General features: G+C 43.3%; 1 protein-coding gene across 3 annotated transcripts in view; it reads right to left on the bottom strand.

The window, feature by feature from the left end:
• Positions 1-20,711, bottom strand: part of LOC311242824 (eukaryotic peptide chain release factor subunit 1) — a 29,379-nt gene that overhangs the window by 7,167 nt on the left and 1,501 nt on the right. Inside the window, exons 1-9 of one of the 3 annotated variants that reach the window (XM_084331869.1) lie at positions 20,592-20,610; positions 20,334-20,455; positions 18,684-18,859; positions 13,887-14,026; positions 12,972-13,110; positions 11,605-11,795; positions 6,566-6,695; positions 2,987-3,160; positions 2,808-2,872 (exon numbers count right to left, since the gene is read on the bottom strand). In XM_084331869.1, the coding sequence (XP_084187995.1) occupies positions 2,808-2,872; positions 2,987-3,160; positions 6,566-6,695; positions 11,605-11,795; positions 12,972-13,110; positions 13,887-14,026; positions 18,684-18,859; positions 20,334-20,419 (1,101 nt within the window). In that variant the 5' untranslated portion in view covers positions 20,420-20,455; positions 20,592-20,610. Of the gene's footprint in view, positions 1-2,807; positions 2,873-2,986; positions 3,161-6,565; positions 6,696-11,604; positions 11,796-12,971; positions 13,111-13,886; positions 14,027-18,683; positions 18,860-20,333; positions 20,567-20,591; positions 20,611-20,711 lie in introns of those variants that run through there. The other 2 variants (XM_084331867.1, XM_084331868.1) reach the window with 2 other exon arrangements.

The raw sequence follows: 20,711 nt of genomic DNA, 5'->3' as shown, positions 1-20,711 counted from the left end.
TCATCAGTGTGAGCACGCTTTTGCGTTTAAGTTGGTTATTTATTCCCCCGGTGTTCCATATCATTATATTCAAACTAGCCATAGTCTATACATGTTGCATTGTAATTTTTGGTAATGCTTCTAGAGTGCGAGGCAATACTAGATATACATCCCACTAGTGAGGTCCCGTTGAGAGCCGAGCTTAAAAACATACATATATACAAATAAAAATCCCCTACCCTTCCCTCCCACCGAGAGTCGTACAGGATTGTGTTCCATGAACACAACCTTTGCGTATGACTCTCTCCCTTGCACCACCGGATATCCCAGAATGATCCAATTATCCTTAACATTCCTATGTATACCATAGGATCTAACACTCTAAATTCTACCATAAGTAGAATGTCGACTGTGGCTTGGCCACTTACCCGTAAAAAATAAATAAATAAAAATTTAAATGAGATAAACTAAAAATAAAGACCAAAAATAAGCTTCAATTGTCATGCCTTAATCACTTACATTTTATATGAACTTGTAATTTATAGTAATTTATAGTAACCCATGAATAATATGAAGGTATTGAACTGAAGAGAGAGCCTCAATAAATCAGAGAGAGCGGATGAAAAAGAAAGAAAAAAAAAAAAAACAAGTAAAAGGAAGAGAACATTAACTTAGATCTTAAAAGAGCATTGCTATGCTTAAACATCTAAAGTATTAATTGGAGAAGTAGTGAAATTATTTCCCATTAATAAAAAAACAATTTTTAAATACGTATATGCAGCATTTCCCCCGACCGAAAGTGTTAACCTTCTGTAGTGTGGTAGTGAAAGGTTAACCTTCTGTAGTGTGGTAGTTAGGCCTGCCACGATAACACATTTTGCTGGGCGATTAATTGCCCCCGAAAATATCGCGATAAGCGATATTATTGCGACCGGTTAGAGAATTTTTTTTTGAAATTTATTTCCCCAAACTTTTATTTTGAAGCCCACCGCTCCGTCTTTTCCGGTGTTTAGACTTTTATTTTGAAGCCCACCGACCGGACCGGAAGTATTGTTGTGATTATCCTAAGCAGAAACTATGAGCCGACAACTTGGGCTAATGATATGATGTTTTTGAGCTAATGATAAAACAAATTGTTGGTGAACAACTAACTTTAGGTTAGTTTTAACGTTAGCTACTAACGTTAGATGCAGCTACTACAGGCAATCAACGATGAGGAGGAAGCGTCAAAGCAGTATATAATAGAATAGCTGTGGTGCGTAAGCACTGCAGCACGACTCGAAACTACCGGAGTGTTATAATAAATTAATTCATGTTTAACTTGTCCCCGTGTCCAGTCCTTTGACTAGCCCCACCCGTTAATTGTAAACAATGATGCATGTAATTGTATTAACGTTATTCTGTGTTGTACTTGTAGCTATGCTATACGTTGTATTTCGTTTGTAGCTAATGTTGTTAGCATTGAATGAGCATCAACGAACGCTAGATCTTTCATCTTTATTTAGCAGTCCAGTTTCTCCGGGCAGTAGCGAGTAACTACTTGGGTCTAAAAATAGCTAACGTTACACTACAAATAATGCTACTTGGTTAAAAGGAGCAACACTATTGAGAAATGTCTATGTGGCGTTGCCCCACGGAGCTCCCGTGCTGTACTCTAGTAACGTCAGCGGCCCGCCTCCCAACACGGACAGTGACTGAGGGGCACTGGTTCCGCCTCATTAAAACAAACGCGCAAATAGCAATTAATCGCGCCCGTCAAAATCATTGCATTAATTTTAATTATCGCAGCAATTAATCGATTTATTGCTTATCGCGGCAGGCCTAGTGGTAGTGAAAGGTTATCCTTCTGTAGTTTCACTACACACATGAGTGCATGCTTACCAACTGTCAGTCTGCAACACTACTATCACCGACATCTAAGAAGGGAGATCCCCCCTTGAATGGCCCTTCTAAGGTTTCTCTCCTCCACACTGCCTGTGGTGCATTTTTTCCTATTGTTAGGTTTTAGTGAGTTTTTCCTTACCTTCGTGTGGGGTATGTCTGGGAGTGTTTGCATTCATTCATTTTGCATTTATTTTAAATTTGTTGGACCTTATGGTGTTCTTGACTTATTGTTATGTTTCTTCTTGACTTGTTTAAAGAAGACGTGTCCGGCCCATGGGGACATTAACGTGTGTTGTCGGGCCTTACAAATAAATTTGATTTGATTAGTGTGGTAGTGAAAGTGTTAACCTTCTGTAGTGTGGTAGTGAAAGGTTAACCGCCTGTAGTGTGGTAGTGAAAGGGTTAATTCCAGCAGCATGCAGGGTCCCAGCAGGTTTCCAACAAGTTACATTCAAGACCTTTTGGATAGAATTGAATGCCTATTTCACAGCCATACTGGCAAAGAAGTATGAAGGAAAATGACTATGAAGTAGTAAAGTAGTAGTTTCATACAAATTATTTGGAAGGGGGGCTTATTTGCAGCCTGGCCATTTACCCCCAAACACATTTAAATATGATACAGAGAAGTTATCGGAACATAGAAGTAACTTCCAAGTCCAATACATTTTCAAGATCTATCAAAACCATATTTAAAGACTCTTTAAGGCCTACAATTCTGATCATTCAATTCAGGACCTTTAAAACCACCCAGTGCATAATAACACATCTGTATTAGCAGTGGGAATCTCCAGGGACCTCACAATTAAACTAGATTAAAAGGTCATCTCTGTAAGACATTTGATTGTTTGGAACGTCAAGACGAACCAAATTCAAGTTTGTGGAATAAACACAAATTAAAAAAGGCTCTCCAGATTACGGATTGTCGTTTTCTGAGCAGGCCTCACCTCCTTGTCTGTGAAATGAGACTTGTCTTTCTCCTGTTCCGGCGTTAAATACAAGGTCTTCTCATCTGAAACACAAATGGGAGAGAGAGAGAAGCGGATTAGAACGTCACAAGACCACCGTCAGTAACTCTGATCCTCGACAATGGACACACAGAGCGTGTGTGTGTGTGTGTGTGTACCATTCTCTAATCCGATGGTCTCTGCCCCGTGCACGAGGAGTTTGTAACGCATGGTGTCTAAGTTCTCGTAGACGATGAGGATCTCCACCGCTCCCATCTCCAAGGCCTTCAGCGTGTCCTCAACTCCGAAACAGTACTTCCCCGTGTCCTGGCTGATCTCGTCAAAGTACCGCCCTGTACGTGTCCGGAGAAGGGGTGAGGAAATAAATAAATACATAAATGAATAATGATTATAATAAGACAAACAGGGCAAAAAAAGTGACTGGGAATGGAGACCCGACTTGCTCATGAGCGTAGGCCACAAAAGGAAGACGACACCAGCAACATTATTTCTGATAGGCGAGGCCACAAGAGTGAGTATCTGCCATGCTGTTAATAATCCATTTATATGGATGCACTTTGCTTAAGGTAGCCATCTAAGAATCCTTGCTGAGGTGAGGTTTATTAACACATTGGTCGCCATAAACGAGTTTTTGGCCGCCATGCGTTGAACGGCAACAACGGCGTAAGCTGTTTTTTTAATCAATATTTAATTTTTTCGCCATGGCATTCATAATTCATCCAGCCAACCTCCGGTGCTGCAGCGGGACCCTGAATGAGATTGCAACGCCTCAATACCGCCGCCAGGTGGATGGTCGGGCGAGTTACACTCTCAAAACCGGAAGTTGTGATCGGTGCGTCGAGGAAATTCCTCCGGCAGTAATATCTTGTTATGTGGGTCCAGACAAATATGGATCGCTTCCATAACGCAATCATCGATATGATTTCGGCGTTTATTGCGCCATACAAACCGGAAATGGATCTAGGCGATCGCCTTCAAATAATTGGGATCTTTTTCTTCCAGTCTCATCGGCGAACGGTAAGAGGACAGTAACGTTATTTGGTGGTGGTAATATGTTGGTGAATATGTTGACGTCGTCTACAACAACTAACATATTCTAGTACAGTCACATTGTTACATTATTTATGATGGTGCTGTTCTCTCCCCTTTGTACTGCCTTGAGATGTATATGTTTCCTTTTCTATCGTCCTCGTCTCGTCTGTCCTATATTTATGCTGGCACTCAGTTTCCCCTTGCGGTAATAATAAAGTTTTTTATTAGTTTGTATATAAAAAAAAAATATATATATATATATATATATATCCAGCTAAAACTAGGGGTGGAACGATACGCATTCAAACCGTGTTCTGGGCGTCTGTGTATCGTACGGTTCAGGGGATGCGCAAATAAAAAAAATTCAAAAATTAATTTGGCACGGAGCCGGGAGAGGTGAGCGCAGCAGCAGCAGCACTGGAGGTGCTAGTCAGTTTGTGTAAAAATGACAAGCGCAATATAAATCAATCTTCATTACGAATTTAAAAACATAGCCATTAACATTACATAGGCCTACACACATCTTGCCATAGCGTTAGCAGTTTGTACAACACAACGCACGTTTTAACTATGGTAGCCCGCCAGCTAATACAGTCAATGAAATGTTACCGTAGCTACTAGCTAGCAGAGGAGAAAATGGGAGTCTGAGAGGCGGGGTGTTTAAAGACAATGATAGGCGTTTATTCAACATCCAAGAAGGCTAACATACAACTGTGTTTTACTAACTCCAACCGGGACTATTGCCGCTTTTCCACTGCATGTTGATGTTATGAACTCCTCCTAACGTTACCGGAGCTGATAACGTTGCCTGAGCTGAAGGTCCGTGACACTAAAATGTCCGTGGGGACCCGCCAACCCATATAGTTCCAACCGAATTACGTAATCAACCACAGTTGCACTCAATATTTAAATAATGTTAGTCTAAATAAATGTAGACCGATAATGTAGCTATTTTAAAAATAGAATGAACAGAGCAGTGTTGTTTTGAAACAGTACAGTGTGTGTGTGTTAGTTTGATGTATGCTGCAATTTATATTGATGGCCTTCTAATTTGTTTATTTATTTATTTTAAACAACAGTGACACTTTTCCCTTTGATAAGAAATCCAGCCATATTCCTTTCATTGTATTTCAAATACTGCACTTTAATTTCAAGCAGAAAACGAATCTTTCCATTAAGAACTGACAATCAAGGAATTTACACATTGTTGACATTGTTTTTTTGTGTTTATATTAAAGAAAGGAAAGTCTAGTGCTGGCTGAGCATATTGTTTGTTTGCACTAAGTTAATACTTTGACAAATGTAGCCTATATTTTTCAGTCAGTTCGGTCTTTGTGTGCCAAACATTATTTAAGGCTGTAAACACTGTAAACCTTTTCTTTTCTTTTTTTTAATAAATGAGAAGCATGTTTAGATTTCTGAGGGTTAAATTTTTTTTTAATAAAAAACAACGTATATCAAACCGAACCGAAAACTGTGACCCCAAAACCGTGATACGAACCGAACCGTCCATTTTGTGAACCGTTCCACCCCTAGCTAAAACTGTGAAAGAAAATACTCGCAATATATAACTGTGACCAGTATCTGCACATCCCGGCACAAAACAACATGCAACATATTTAGTAGCCTTTAGGTGAACATGTCCTTGTTGAACAGTACCACGGATTGGAGGATATTTCAGCTTTCAGAAGTCTGAATGTCAAATTGTCTATCTTATGATATTTAGAGGTATTTGTTCAATTTAGGACTTTTTCGTGGACCGGGATGTATACGTGTTTTCCAGCTTAGACCCATTTTCTTTTGTTTTGGGGGGGGGGGATATTGCAACCACTACAGACAAATGCGAGTACTCAAGTTCAACTCAAGTTCAGACCTCTTGTTACTCCATTTCATTAGCACTAAAAGTGAATTTTATATTTAAGTTTAAGTATAAAACTAAGCTTTTCAAAAAAGAAGTATGCAGTCCTCAAGTTCAAGTAAAAAATTTCCACTTTTCTGGGTGCCTGTTAAGAGGTTAAGTCCTTTTTAATATCACTTAGTGCAACATTTAATGCCAATTTCATGACCCTACGAGCAAAAAAAAACACATAGCGACACTGAACTGGCGGGTGCACTCACGCGCCAATTTAAATTCTTGCACGTTTCATAAAAGCTCTCGCCAGACACACCAAGCTAAAAGCCCCGAAAACAACAACGACTTGAATACAAAAACATTATTTCATCTCCCGACAGCCAGGCTGCCGCCCACATTATTTTATACAGCTAATAAAATGTAAGACTTTTTAATACCTTTTAAGGCCTTAAATTGAGAATTATTAATTGAATAGCTTTTGAGACTTGAAAAGCCCTATAGATACCCTGGTTAGGGGATGACCCTATTGGTTTCCAGTTTCCCCGAAACTGTTCAGTGTCAAATCTTTTTTTTATAATAAATAAATACATGCCCACGGATTGATATCATTACTTCTTCAAATCCTGACTTCAGATAGTGAAATATCTGAAATATCTGTGCAGATTTGCCATTTCTGTTAGGCATGTCGTATTCTGGTGTTGCCTTCCTTCCTCTTCTGCACACACACACACACACTGCAGACCATAGTCTTCATGAAAATCACAACCACTCTTCTTTCTTCGTTTACATTTCGATTCCCCTCCCATTTGACCCCCCGAAAACCGGACGGACGCGTTGCCGCAAAAACACCCACCTATGAGCTTCTTTTCCTGGATGAACTTGACGTTGGAGAGGACCTCGGCCGACAGCTCGATGGCCTGGTTGAATCCATTCTCACCCCCATAGGAAATATCTACCAGCTTCAACACCTTCGCCTGTAACCTCTGCGCACGCACACACACACACACAGACAGAGAGAGAACTGGTTCAACATACTATATAGACAGGGAGGTGCCATTTATGGAACTATGCCTCGGAGAAAGAGACACCTTTTCGAGCTTGTAGATGACATGCAAAGCAGCTTAAAATAGAGTTTGAATCTTAACGACAAGTAGCTGCAGAGAAAACTACAACTTTGTGTCTCGTCAGTGGTGTTCCGAGACTAGGGATGTGCAAATCAGCAGGATGACTATTTGATAGCGACTGGGAACCCTTCGAATACTAATTGAAAACTAATAGTGTCCACTCTCAATACACTACAGTGTAGAAAACTATTTTAGACAAAATGATATTTGCATAAGCCATTAGATTTTCTTTATTATTTCAAATATTCGAAAATCTACACCAATCCCCATTTGAAACAGAACACTGTTGCTCCGGCGTCCACGGTTTATTTCCTGTTGCGATGTTTGCTAGTGCAATAATAACTGACAGGAAATACACTCGGTGGGAGCTGTTTCCTAGCAACAGAATTCCAGTGAAACCATCTACACTACAAGAACCATTCAAAACGGGAATGTTGTTAGGGGCGGTCAGGTGGCGTGCGTTCGTCACCAACAACGGAGACGCTGTATTCGCCTGTTCGAATCCAGCTCACAGCTCCGGCGTTATCACCAGCTTGGCTGGCCGTTCACACTAATACAATTGGCTGTATTAGAGGGTGGGAAAGCTGGCGGGGTGGGTCCGGGTCGTTGTAAACAGCGACTCCTACAGTTCGGTCGGGGCACCTGCTCAGCGCGGATAGGATCTAAGGGGGGTAGTGTGATCCTTCCACACGTATCCGCGCTGCCAGGTGAAAAGAAGCGGTTGATTGGCTAGACGTGTGTCGGAGGAAGCACGCGATAGCCTCCACTCTCCCAGACCGACTGTGGGGGGTAAGTGCGCAGCGACCAGGAAGGGGATTGAGAATTGGCATAACGACTAACATTGGGATGGGAGAAAATCGAGAAAAAAAAAAAAAAAACAGGAATGTTGGAGTGATTTTTAGAGATGTTTCGATACCATTTTTTCCTTCCCGATCCGATTCAGATACCTAAGCTTTGGGTATCGGCCGATACCGATCCGATACCAGTGCATACAAAAAAAATTATATTATATAGATTATTATTTATTTATTTATTATCATTATTATTTTTGTATTTTATTTTTTTATTATTTTTTAAACAAACACATAAACAAACATGACAACACACGATAAGATATACAAGCATTAGTTGTCAGTGCACATCCAATGAAATCACATTTTAGTTAATTGTCTTATATAGGATATATCCTTAATACCTGTTATCTAAAAACCTACACACATATCATCATCATTAGGTGGCTTCTTCGTTCCGAAGGTTGCCTATCACTCTCCAACCCATTCTGTCCCCACTTCTTCTCTCCAACTCCGTGACTCCGCCTCTCACTCCACTCCAATCACAGACATAGTCTACCCAGCCTCTTCTTGGTCTTCCACTTCCTCTCTTTCCATCCACCTTCCCCATCACCACCTTATCCAGCATATTTTTTTTTTACAGCTACAGATACTGTTTTATATATACTGTTTTTTAGTAATAACTAGAAAGTAATGGTATTTATTCAACAACAGGTGATTGTATAGATTAGTAATTAGTATCATTAACTATGCTCAATGAGTTCACCTACGGAAAGGTTGTTTGTTCGTTCCGCACGGACGTTATATGTTGTTGCACTTGCTATCCAGTCTGCAGAGGCTCTGGCTAGTAGTAGCGTGTATGTTGTGATTTTCGATGCAAAATAAATATTCAACATTCTCTTTTGAGACTGCGCCTCAGACTCTTATCCTTTGGCACTAAAAGCTAAACATTGTCACCGGTATGGCTGCCCGCAACACGTCATTAATTGCGTGCGAGAGGTCGATCAGCGACGACACTTTAGGTTAGCCACGTTAGCATGAGCTAACGTTAGATGGAAAGACAATGTAACGTTACTGCCAGTAACTTACTGGTGAAAAGGTGATTTAACTTGGAATACTCCTTTGCCAACTCGCTGTACTTTGCTTGCAGGTCTGCAGCCATTATTGCTGGATTATGAATAGTCCCAACTTTAGCCAAGGTAACGTTAAAGCTAAAACTAGCTTTTCAGCTAATGCTAATAACACCAGCAAGCAAACACATCAGAGCTCCCCGTCACACCGCTCTGTCGAGACGATGGCATTTAAGAAAGTATCTGCTGTTAAAATGACAAACGGCATTGACACTATAATTCACGGTCGATTAAAAACACGTTTGTTTTATATGACGCTCACTCTCAGCAGGAGGATACCGCATGTTGTTGATAAATGACGTCATATGGGATCGGAGGCTAGACTTAACGTGTACTCGCCGATACCAGCATTTTAGGCTGTATCTGAGGCATTTCCGATACTGGCATCGGAAACAACTCTAGTGATTTTGGTCCCATTCGCTGCTAACGAGTAGGTCACTACTCACAGTAGGGCTGGACGGTATGGTCTAAAATCTATATCACGGTATAATTTGAAGCATAGACGATAACGGTATATATCACGGTATATTCATTTATCTTAAAATGTCTATATAAATGCTTCTGAAGGGGTAAAACACTGGCAGCTATTGCTGTACTCTTGTATTACTAGGACATATTTCACATAGTACAGAGGTATTTTAAGAACATTTATTGTGCAAAACTGCAATAGAAAAATGCAAAACCTTTTCTCAAGTTACTTCCATCTCTGAAAAACACTTTTCACGAAATACAATCAAATCAAGCGGCACAAAGAGAAAATAAAAACGACAGCAGGACAGGAGGTTTCTTTCCCTCAAACACAATACAACTCCAACATAACTTAACTTTAGTGTACATGTTTGACGCAGTGGTGCCCGAGGTAGATCGCGGGGTGGTTTCAAGTAGATCTCGATTAATAAAATTAGATTAAAAAAAAAAAAAAAAAATTGGCAAAATCAACTCTGCCTCTCCTTGTTAACTACAACAAGCAATGCCGTTTGTTATTTAAGATGAGGTCGGACTCGGCACTGACAGATTTGTGTTCATTATGCTGCTTTTATAAAGCCTCAAATGACGGCTTACAATATACAATTTTGGCTGGTAGCTCTCGGCTAGGTGGTAAATTAAAAGTAGATCTTGGTTCAAAAAAGGTTGGGGACCCCGAGAGAGAGAGAGAGAGAGAGAGAGAGAGAGAGAGAGAGAGAGAGAGAGAGAGAGAAAGCGAGAGTGATGTAATAGGTTTGAGTTTGAGGTTAGAGCTTCCGGAGATGCCGTAGGTGATGATGTCACACCAGGGTTGTCAACACACCGTTGGAAACGGGAGCAGCCCCGATGGATAAAGCGATATAAAGAAACAAATAGCCAATAAATGTGAAGTTATATTTGAACCTCTGTTGTGAAGCCTCGTCAATATACCCCCCCCCCCCCCCCCCCTTTCCTCACGAATGGAACTGGTGCCGCGGAGTCAAGTTTGAACGTTAGTTATCGTCTAACGTGAGGTAGCTTAGCGGCTAACGTTAGCCCCGTTGCTGCGCTAAAGCAAGTTTCCTCTCATCCTCCTTAGCCAAATTGAAAGGCCCAAACTATATGGCAAGGTCCGTGAGCAAGTGGAGAAAAACTCCGTACAATTAAACACTATGCAACGACCACTGCAAACGCAGAGTGAAGCGTCAAGTAACGCTAACGTCATTGCTACTGCTGTGACTTAGCTGCTCATACCGGTCACAAGGTATAGTCAAAATCCATACCGTAGGGCAAATTCATACCGTTTATACCGTATACTAGGGGTGGGAATCACCAGTTTCATCACGATACGATATCGATTCTTTGGACAACGATATGATATTTTCCGATATCACAAAGTCTGCCACAATACGATACGATTCAGGTGCCTGCGATCGATATGAGACGATATTATATGCCAATTTAACACAATCAGTAACATTTAAATAAATTTAAAAAAAGGCAATGGAAATATCATTTGACATTTTTATTTTTGGGCTCTTCCAGACATTTAAATGAAAAACAATCTATTGTTTTTAATACAAATAGACCTCCTGTTCACTGTTTTTGGTTCGCTCTATCAGCTTAGCTTAGTTAGCTAACGCAATGTTCATTTCGGTGTTTAGCGTGATTTTCAAAATAAGAGTATCGCAATATGAATAGATCTTTTTACGTTGCATCGATCCTATTTGATAATTGATAATGGATCGATATATCGATCTGGATCGATGTCCCACCCCTACCGTATACTACCGTTTATACCCTCAGATTCAGTGGAATATACAAACGGGGCGGCTTGGAGGTCAATTAGCAGAGCGACGAGGGAGGCTAATGCTGGAGGGCCGTTTAAAACCATATAAAGGGATAACTTTCCCTTTAAGAAAGGCTTGTAGTGAGCGTTACTAGTGGATCCTCATTTAGTGCTCAAGTTAGCCTGTTTGGGAATAGGGTCCCAGAGGCAGCAGAGCCTTTGGCGCGGCTGCCCCTTAGGCTCTGGAATAGCCTGCCCTGGCACATTAGATCTGCCCAGACCCTAGAGATTTTTAAGTCTCCTCTGAAGACCCACTTCTTCTCGCTGGCTTTCAACTCCGGTTGAGCTGGGCACCCACGATTTTAACATGCATCTCTGTACTGTATTTCTTGTATCGTTGTATGGTGCCGTGCATGTGTTTTTGTGCCACATTGCAGCTGTTTTAAACGCGCTTTATAAATACACTTTGAGTCGAGTTGAGCTGAGCAGAGTCACAAAAGCTGACGGGAGGCTGAATGGGTCCTGCATCAGATTTCAAACACAAATGCTTGTGCTGAAGCCAAATCAAAATTAAACTTAACCCCTCCCCTCAAATGACACACAGACACACTTACCGGGTCGAACATGTCAGATTGGCTGAGCTCGGTCTTGAAATCGGCAGACCCGGCCAGGACCATTCCAGCCACGTTGACCTTGTCATTGGATACAAAGAGCTGGACGGCCGTCTCTGCCACCTTCCTCACGTAGTTGTGTCTCTTCTCCATCCTCAGACGGGCAAAACGTAAGGCTGACTGTCCTCCTCTGCCTGAGAGAGAGAGAGAGAGAGATGGAACAAGAGCGATGAACAGAATGACACCGGCGGGACTACACCTGTGGGCGAGAGCTAAATATATTCAGCTGATGTTTAAAACGATCCCCGGTGTCGAGACAAAAAGAGAGGATCTCTGTTGTCAAAGCAACAGCAGGTAGTTGGTGGGAAGGATGGTGTGCGTGAGCTGCCAGGAGGAAGAGTTACATTCATTAAAAGATGTTGCAAGTGGAGCAGCCGGGTAGCGCAGCGGACTAAGCGTCTGTCTACCACCGCAGAGACAGTGGGATCGAATCCAGCTGCCGCGGTACCTCCGGCTTGGTCGGCCGTCCATACTGACACAATTGGCAGCGTCAGCGGGTGGGAAAGCCGGTGGGGTTGTGTATCCTGGTCGTTGTAAACAGCGACTCCTACAGTTCGGTCAGGGCGCCTGCACAGCGAGGGAAGGATCTGGGGGAGGTAGTGTGATCCTTCCACAAGTTACACTCCCCCAGTGAGAGTCCGCGCTGCCAGGTGAAAAGAAGCGGTGGGCTGGCTACACATGTATCGGAGGAAGCATGTAATAGTCTCCACCCTCCCAGACCGATGGTAGGGGGGGGGGGTAAATGCGCAACAACCAGGAAGGGGATTGGGAATTGGCATAACTACTAACATTGGGATGGGAGAAAAACGGAAAAAGGGGGAAAGATAATACAAAAAAAAGGATGTTGCAAGTGGTATTATTTGGGTTAAAATAAGTGTTGAATAGCTCTACATTCAGACAGCCATCACTGATAAAAGTGTCTGGTCAGTAACGTGAGTCCCGCTCTGCAGTAAACACAAAAGAGAAAACTCTATTCGATATTTTCACTTATTTAGAGAAATCTTGCCAAGCCAAATTTGCTTATTACGTTTTTATATTTCTTATTTTCGCCAGACCATTTTTCCAGCGTGGAGTTCTCTCTCCCGACTGGATAAAGTGGGAATGGGATGCCAGAAGATTTATTTCTGTTTAACCGCAGAGCAGGAGGGACCGAGAGACCCGTGTTACTGACCAGACCCTCTGTATCAGCGATGGGCCGGCCGTCGGAGCATAGAGCTGTTATTTTAAACACGTAGACCACCTTATTTTAACAAACACCACTCACGGCACCTTCAAACGAACAGTGTGTGCGTGCATGGCGGTGCCAGTACCGTGCTTCTTGGGCAGGTCCACAGTGAATTTGTGCAGCACCTCTCTGGTGTTGCCCTGAAGTGTGCCAAAGAGGGCGCCGCTGCCGTCGATGACGATGAAGCCAAACTTACTGTCGTCAGAGAGCAGGGCCGTTAGTGCCTGGTTAGAGAGAGAGAGAGAGAGAGAAGGAGAGAGAGAGACAGGGAAGGGGGACAGGGGGTGAGAGTGTAAAGCAAGAGATGGATTACAGAGAGTAGGCAGGGTAACACAGGTTTGTCCACCCCGCCCCAACGGCTTCCCACATGTGCTCAACCCTTTCACTGTGACAATACACAGGTTAACCCTTTCACTGCCACACTACAGAAGGTTAACCCTTGAGGGCGGCTAGGTGGCGCAGTGGGCAAAGCGCTCGCCACCAACTCGGGAGATGCTGGGTTCGAGCCCAGCTCTCGGCGTTGCTACCAGCTTGGCTGGTCGTTCATACTAATACAATTGGCAGTATTAGGGGGTGGGAAGCTGATGGGTGGGGATCGGACGTTGTGGACAGCGACCCCTACAGGTCGGTTGGTGTGCCTGCGCAGTAGAATCAGGAAGCGACGAGGGCGGCGTGTCCCTCCCACGCAGACCCTCGCCGCTGAGAGATCGCGCTGTGCAAGTGGAAAAGATGCGACGGCTGCCTCCTTGAGTACCGGAGAGGACACATGATGCAAGGCTTCGTTCACATTGCAGCCGGCTTGTGGGAGGCATGGCCTAACAGCGTTCGAGACAGGGGAGGGTAGAATTGGACAATACGAAATTGGGGACGGGAGAAAAATAGAAAAATGGGGAGAAAAAGTAGATAATAAAAATTTAAAAAAAAATGTTAACCCTTTACTATCACACTACCGACGATAAGTTAAGACACAAACACAAGATGACCGAGCCGGCACCCTCACCTCGGTGTGGAACTTGTTGTCGCATAGATACAGGGAGGTGTTGATGGGCTTGAAGGGTTCAAAGTCGATGTTGACTTTCTTCTCTTTGCCCTCCTCTGTGACGATGGTGCCGCAGTACACCACAAGACCGTTAGGTGGCACTGGAAGGGGAGAAACCAGGAGAGAAAATAAGTATTGAACCCGGCGACCGGTTTCACACAGCGTTTTCAGTGGCTAGGCAACGAGACATTGTTGTTCTGCCTGAACATCTGGTCCGAAACTTTAAATAAAAACATCTCAACGATCTATTGATGCGATGCTAAACTTCAAGATAGTTTCAGGATCTTGCAGTGCGGGGTTTGGTTGTTCCCTCCTCACAAGTACAAACAAACTCGAGGGTCCGTACGACTCGTTTCCTCCACACATATCAGACCAATCACAACAGGTCTTTTCCCATGTTTTGAAACGGTCCATGGCAACAGGTCTCTCTACAGAGTGGACAGTGTTGAACTCCAGAGAGAAGTTAGTGTGAATAGCTTCTTTTTTTTGGTGGCTAATGTGTGCGCCAATTTAAATGCTTCCGTGTTCCAACCAAGCTCCCCCGGTAGCCGGGAAAACAATTGTCCGGTAAATATTAATCTAGACAACCATCAGCCAGTACCATTGGCCGGTACATTACATTTATCATTAGGCTATTACATAAAGTAACACCACATTGCAATACAAATATTTCTAACAATTTAAATCATATTTAAAGTTTTTTATGAGCATACACTGACTGGCGAATTGCCAATGAATATGCATTAGTGCGTGGCTTAGACTACTGCATAGACTTCTACTGCCATCCTGCCACACAGTGGTATTGTATGCAGGGCTCTACAGTGCGAGCATTTCACTCGCATTTGCCCCTTAAAATAGATTTGTGCGAACCGGACAAATCATTTAGGAGCACGGTGTGTGAGTAATGGTTTTGGGTAGTGGGCGTGTCAAAGCGCAATTGTCATTTCATAATATACACAGAGCAGTGCGGACCTTCAATTTTAGAAGCTGAGCTACAGGTATGACATCTAACTATTCAGCCCTGCGTTTGACAGCTCTGTGACTACTTATCTCACGAGTCACTGTTTTTATGTGTAAGGAAAACTCTGCGAGCAATGGTCTAAACTAGGGATGTCCGATATTATCGGCCGACCGATATTATCGGCAGTAAAATGTGATATCGGAAAATATCGGTATCGGTTAAACTTTTTTTTTTTTTTTTTTTTTACATTTATTTAACCTTTATTTACCCAGGCAAGCAAGTAAGAACCAATTCTTATTTTATTTATTGTCAAAAGTATGCATGTTGGTTTAATTCAACAACAAGAGATATGTAATGTTAATTTTAACCTTTTTAATGATCATATTTTGCACAGATAATGCTTACATTTAGAAAACCTTTTGAATGCATCCAGTGAAATTATTAGTTACATGAAATTATTCCGTTTTTTTGGGGGGAAACCCTGCATATATCGGTATCGGTTGATATCGGTATCGGAAATTAAGAGTTGGACAATATCGGAATCGGTAAAAAAGCCAATATCGAGCATCCCTAGTCTAAACGCACCTCGTCGAGGTAAAAACCTCTCTCGCCGCTGTTTCTATGTGTAAGGAAAAGTCCGCGAGCAATGGTCTAAACGCACCTCGTGGCGGTAAAAACCTCTCTCTCTCTCCGCTGTTGCTGTGTGTAAGGAAAAGTCTGCGAGCAATGGTCTAAACGCACCTCGTCGCGGTAAATCTCTCTCTCTCTCTGGAAAACTCTGCAAGCTTTGCATCCCCTCTCCTGATTCCTGATCCTATTTCATTCAAAAGGAATATATTGATGGACATTAGCTATAGTATAGCTCAGACAGCAGCTGTAACAATCATTTGATTATTGACGTTTCAACAGTGTCAAAATATTAATTAAAATTATAATGAATTAAAGAATTGTATAAAGAACTTTCCATGTCTGTCATCTAATAATATATTCCATTACCTTTCCCATCTGTATCGAAGTCAAAATGTTGGTATCGTTACAACATACAAAATCAGCTGGACAACCTATATCCTTTGTCTAGTAGGCATGGACCAATGTGTGATTTTGGTGGTGCTATTGCAGATGTTTGTCCCTTAGTATGCACACACACGCACAGTATAGTATGCATGTAAGAAATAGTTTGTTAATAAACTCTGGTACTTTTTTCACTGCTCTCCTAAATTTCTTTGTATGCTCCTAAATTCTCTCATTTAGGAGCACATGTGCTCCTTGGGAAAAAGGTTAGCGTAGAGCCCTGATTGTATAGTTAAAATAAGTGTTAAATAGCCATACATTCCAACAGCCATAGTGTGTTTGGTTTTAAATTCCACTCTGCAGTAAACAGAAAATACATTTCCTGGTATCCCATTCCCACTTTATCCAATCAGGAGAGAACCCTACCCTTACTCATTTCAAGAAATCTTGCCAGGCCAAATGAGCTTACTACACAGGCAAATAGTTGTATTTGCAATAAACACAAAATACATTTGATCCCACTTTATCCAATCAAGAGAGAGAACCCTAGAGATCACTTATTTCAAGCCTTTTAAGTTTTTATTTCTTATTTTTATCAGACCATTTTCAGTGTGAAGTTGTCTCTCATGGGTCTCCAGACACTATATATCAGTGATGGCTTTCGGAATGTAGAGCTATTATTTTAACACGTACAAATACCACTTACAGCTCCTTTAATAGCCAACTTTCCCCCCAAAATAACTGCAGTGCTGATGGGGGCTGCTGTGGCGTGCAGCGTTGGTTGTCGTGGCCATCGGCAGTCGCGGTGAGGATCTTTGTTGATTGGCGTTGGCTAGCTGGCTTTGGCTAGAGTTGTGGTTCGCTAGCTAGTGTGTGGGCTAACGTTAGCCGAGTTTACTCTGGCAATGTGTGCTGGCTAGCTGGCGTTGGTCAATAAAGATCCTCACTGCAATTAGTTAGTTATAACCATCGGCAGTTGCAGTGGGGATCTTTGTTGATTGGCGTTGGCTGGCTGCGTCTATGCCTTCTACAACGCTGTTCGGTTTCCGGGTTCCTCCGATTGGCCGCTGAAGCACGCCCCTGAGTGACGCGCGAACAGCCAGCCTTCACCGAGCTGCAGTTCTAACCAACTCGATGGAGATCAACCCCGAGGTTGGAAACCACTTAGATTTCGTAAATATTTACCCGTTTCTCATACGGTTAACGATTCAGAAACAATCATTGCTCATCTCCGTGTGTTTATGTCGTTGCAGATGCTCAACAAGGTGGGTTTGATACGCAGTCATGGCGGCGAAAGTGTTTTTATTATTTAGTTAACGTTATCATTAGCAGGTAAGTTATGAAGTCATTGTTTATCATAAAACCAACAGCATGACTGGCTCGTCTATTCTGTGCTAGATCAAGACACTATTTCAATAATGGATGACGGTGCGGAATTATCTTTTTAAAGCAGAGTAGGAGTAGAAAACAATTCATGAAAGTAGAAGATATAGGTGTGCAACCTCGCTAGCTGACGTTATATCTACAGAGTACTAACTGTTCTCGGTGGCGTGTATGTTTTCCACATCATCCATTATTGAAATAGTGTCTTGATCTAGCACAGAATAGACGAGCCAGTCATGCTGTTGGTTTTATGATAAACAATGACTTCATAACATACCTGCTAATGATAACGTTAACTAATAAAAATAATAAAGACACTTTCGCCGCCATGACTGCGTATCAAACCCACCTTGTTGAGCATCTGCAACGACATAAACACACGGAGATGAGCAATGATTGTTTCTGAATCGTTAACCGTATGAGAAACGGGTAAATATTTACGAAATCCAAGTGATTTTCCAACCTCGGGGTTGATCTCCATCGAGTTGGTTAGAACTGCAGCTCGGCGAAGGCTGGCTGTTCGCGAGTCACTCGGGGGGGCGTGCTTCAGCGGCCAATCAGAGGAACCCGGAAACCGAACAGCGTTGTAGAAGGCATGCTGGCTGGCTAGCACATTTTGCATAGGGGGAACTCGGCTGCCGTTGGCTTGTGTAGCTGGCGAGCTGTAGTTCTAGTTGGGGCTGGCTGACGTTGATCAGTGGGGATCCTCGCTGCGATGGTTGTGGTGGCTGACATTGCGTGCTGCGGTGGCTCCTGTCGGTGCTGTGGTCGTGCCGTTGATGCCAACGTTCGTTGGACGAGCTATGCTAGCTCTCGTGACTACAGTTCCTTATACGAACATTAGAAAATGTCCACAATGCTATTCGCAAGAATAGAAAATAAATTGAAAAGCCTAATAATAAGCTATACATAGCCTAAACTGCCGTGCTGAAAGCTAGTAAACACAGCATCTCTATGGCTTAGTCACAAACGTGATTTATACAGAGACATTTGACAATTGCCCATTAATGGTTCATACATACTGTATAAAGACAACGGAAATCTATTTTATTTTAGTTAAACAGCCTACAATATGACATAACGTAGTTCTAGATTATGATAGGCTATAATCAGTCTCACTCATCAAAATGTTTTCTAGGTAACTTATGGTATCTCAAACTAATTAGGCCCTCTGCTATGACAAATGTATAATAATAATACAACCACACTTGTTCTACCCCTTGAATTTTTTTTAACTACAGAAGTCTGCTGCATTTGGCTCACAGAGTGACTCCCCCCACTCAGAAGCAACCTAACCTGTCATTGCCATCGCAGCCTCTGGTGTGGTTTCATCGCAAAGTCCCAGGAAAAAAAAAAGTCTACTTTTGACACGGTTTGTGAGATTCCTCAACGACAAGACTTACCCTTGTTGTAGAGTTTTAGCCTCTGCTGTACAGAGGTGATGGCCCCGAGCACAGAGAGCCTGTTGACTCGACTCTTAATGTTGGAGGCGGTGCCAAACTCATCAGCCAACATCTTGGCCACTCTGGAGATCTGGTCCTTGGGGGGGATGATCAGCGAGATCATACTGGTTCCATTACTGTAGGGGAGAGACGAGAGAAGGGACCGGAGGGTTTGACCACACTGCTACAGAGATTTTTGGAAGCGTATGGACTCGTGCGAGCAAACCCACACACACAGCTGTAAGTGTTTGACATGTTATGACAAATGCGAGGCCGCTTCACGACGAGCATAAGTGCATGCAAGCGGCGGATAACGGCTCTGGCCCAACAGGTGCTCATCATATCCGTGTCAGCGTGACACTGTAATAACAACCCTCTTCCATAGTAAAAACAGCAAGCGTGACTCTACAGCCAACCCACAGATTCAACCTGGTCCATCCCGAGAAAACATAATTACCTCGACATCGGTTGAAAGTAACGTGAGAGAGAAACGGACCAGGGCTTTAGGTTACACATTGTACAGCGAGCTCTGTCCTTGACACCAAGGACTGTTAAAGTTCCACGGCTGCTCACATTGTGCCTGCATTCACTACCTGTCAAACAGGCAAAGAAAGCATACACGCTGACGCGGCACACACACACAGCGCCGGCTGGTTTGAATATAGGGCAAATGGTCAATCGCACATAATATGGCAGAGGCAGTGCATAGGAGAGCAAATTCTGCGCCACACTAGAAGGCAAAGGCTGTCGCAGGGTGAAGGCGTGGGCTAGTTTATTCGTTACCCACGACAGTTGACGTGTGACGCCCTGGTAGTTGACAATGACTCAGGGCTACGGTACATAGTAGTAATCACAATACTACTAATGTTAGATTGTTTCCTTGTGACCACTTAGCAGCTAGTACAACGTCGACGTGTAAAAGCAGGCTCGATTGCCATGATAAAGGCAACCAACTGACCTTTGTGGTGATAGATCACGTAGACTAGAGAGAGGGATTTGATGCCACACAAAAACCACGCTTTCAAAAGAGCAACCCGGCAGCTCAACATCATGTCAGTGGGAAGCATTATGGAAAACAGGACGTTAGCTAGCTACCCACCCGGCCTTCGACGTGATCAACAACGTGCTTTCTTTCTTGTCAAAGGAAGCCACCACGGCCTGCGAGCTCCCAGAGAGAGAGAGATGACGTGTGTCGAGTTAGCTTCGGCTATAGCCAGCCAGCCAGCCGGCTTGTAAGTGTCGTGTCAAGAAGAGACGACACACTCTCGACAAGTCACTCCACCAACATCATCCACATTAATCCATCTGTACGGTGTTAACGGTTACTTTCCGCCTAGTCAACGCGACAGAACAGAAGTTAACGTTATAACGACACTACCGGGGCTAGCTAGACAGTGCTAACTTAGCACGTTAGCTAACAGGCTAGGCTAACCACTCCCAAAATCCGGCCCCTACTATACTCGTTCGATCTCCAGCTGTTGAGGCAGCAGGTCCAACACACACCATCTCCCCACCAGTCCGTCAACGTTCAGACGTGTTGGACAGGCTCTCAGGCCAACAACACGTCGGTGATAATAATAATAAAATAAAACAGATCGATAATAAACTCACCCGCGGGCGGCTTCCAAACTTTTGATCAGCTTCTTGATTTTCCATATCTCCACGTTCCTGTCCGCTGCGCTAGGGTCGTCCGCCATCTTTCTGCCGCTGCTGTAATCGCTGCTTCACAGCACCTGAGAAAAAGAAGACGTGATAAAAATGATAACATTAACGGGCCGACGGACGGGTGGTGGGGGGACGGATGGATGTCCTCATAAACCGGGTTCTTAAACCGGACCGCCGGGGAGCAGCGTCGCCATGTGAGCTAACCTCTCAGTCCAGAGGCACGCTGAGCTACAGAGCTGCTAGCCGGCTAGTGGCCCCTTCCGTGACTGTGATGCACCGAGTGAAGCCACAGTCACTTGCTCCTCGATAGGAGACCAACGTATG

This window comes from Notolepis coatsorum, assembly GCF_963971535.1.
Source record: "Notolepis coatsorum genome assembly, chromosome: 16".
In the NCBI taxonomy this organism is placed as follows: domain Eukaryota; kingdom Metazoa; phylum Chordata; class Actinopteri; order Aulopiformes; family Paralepididae; genus Notolepis; species Notolepis coatsorum.
This window is presented reverse-complemented; position numbering and strand designations above follow the sequence as displayed.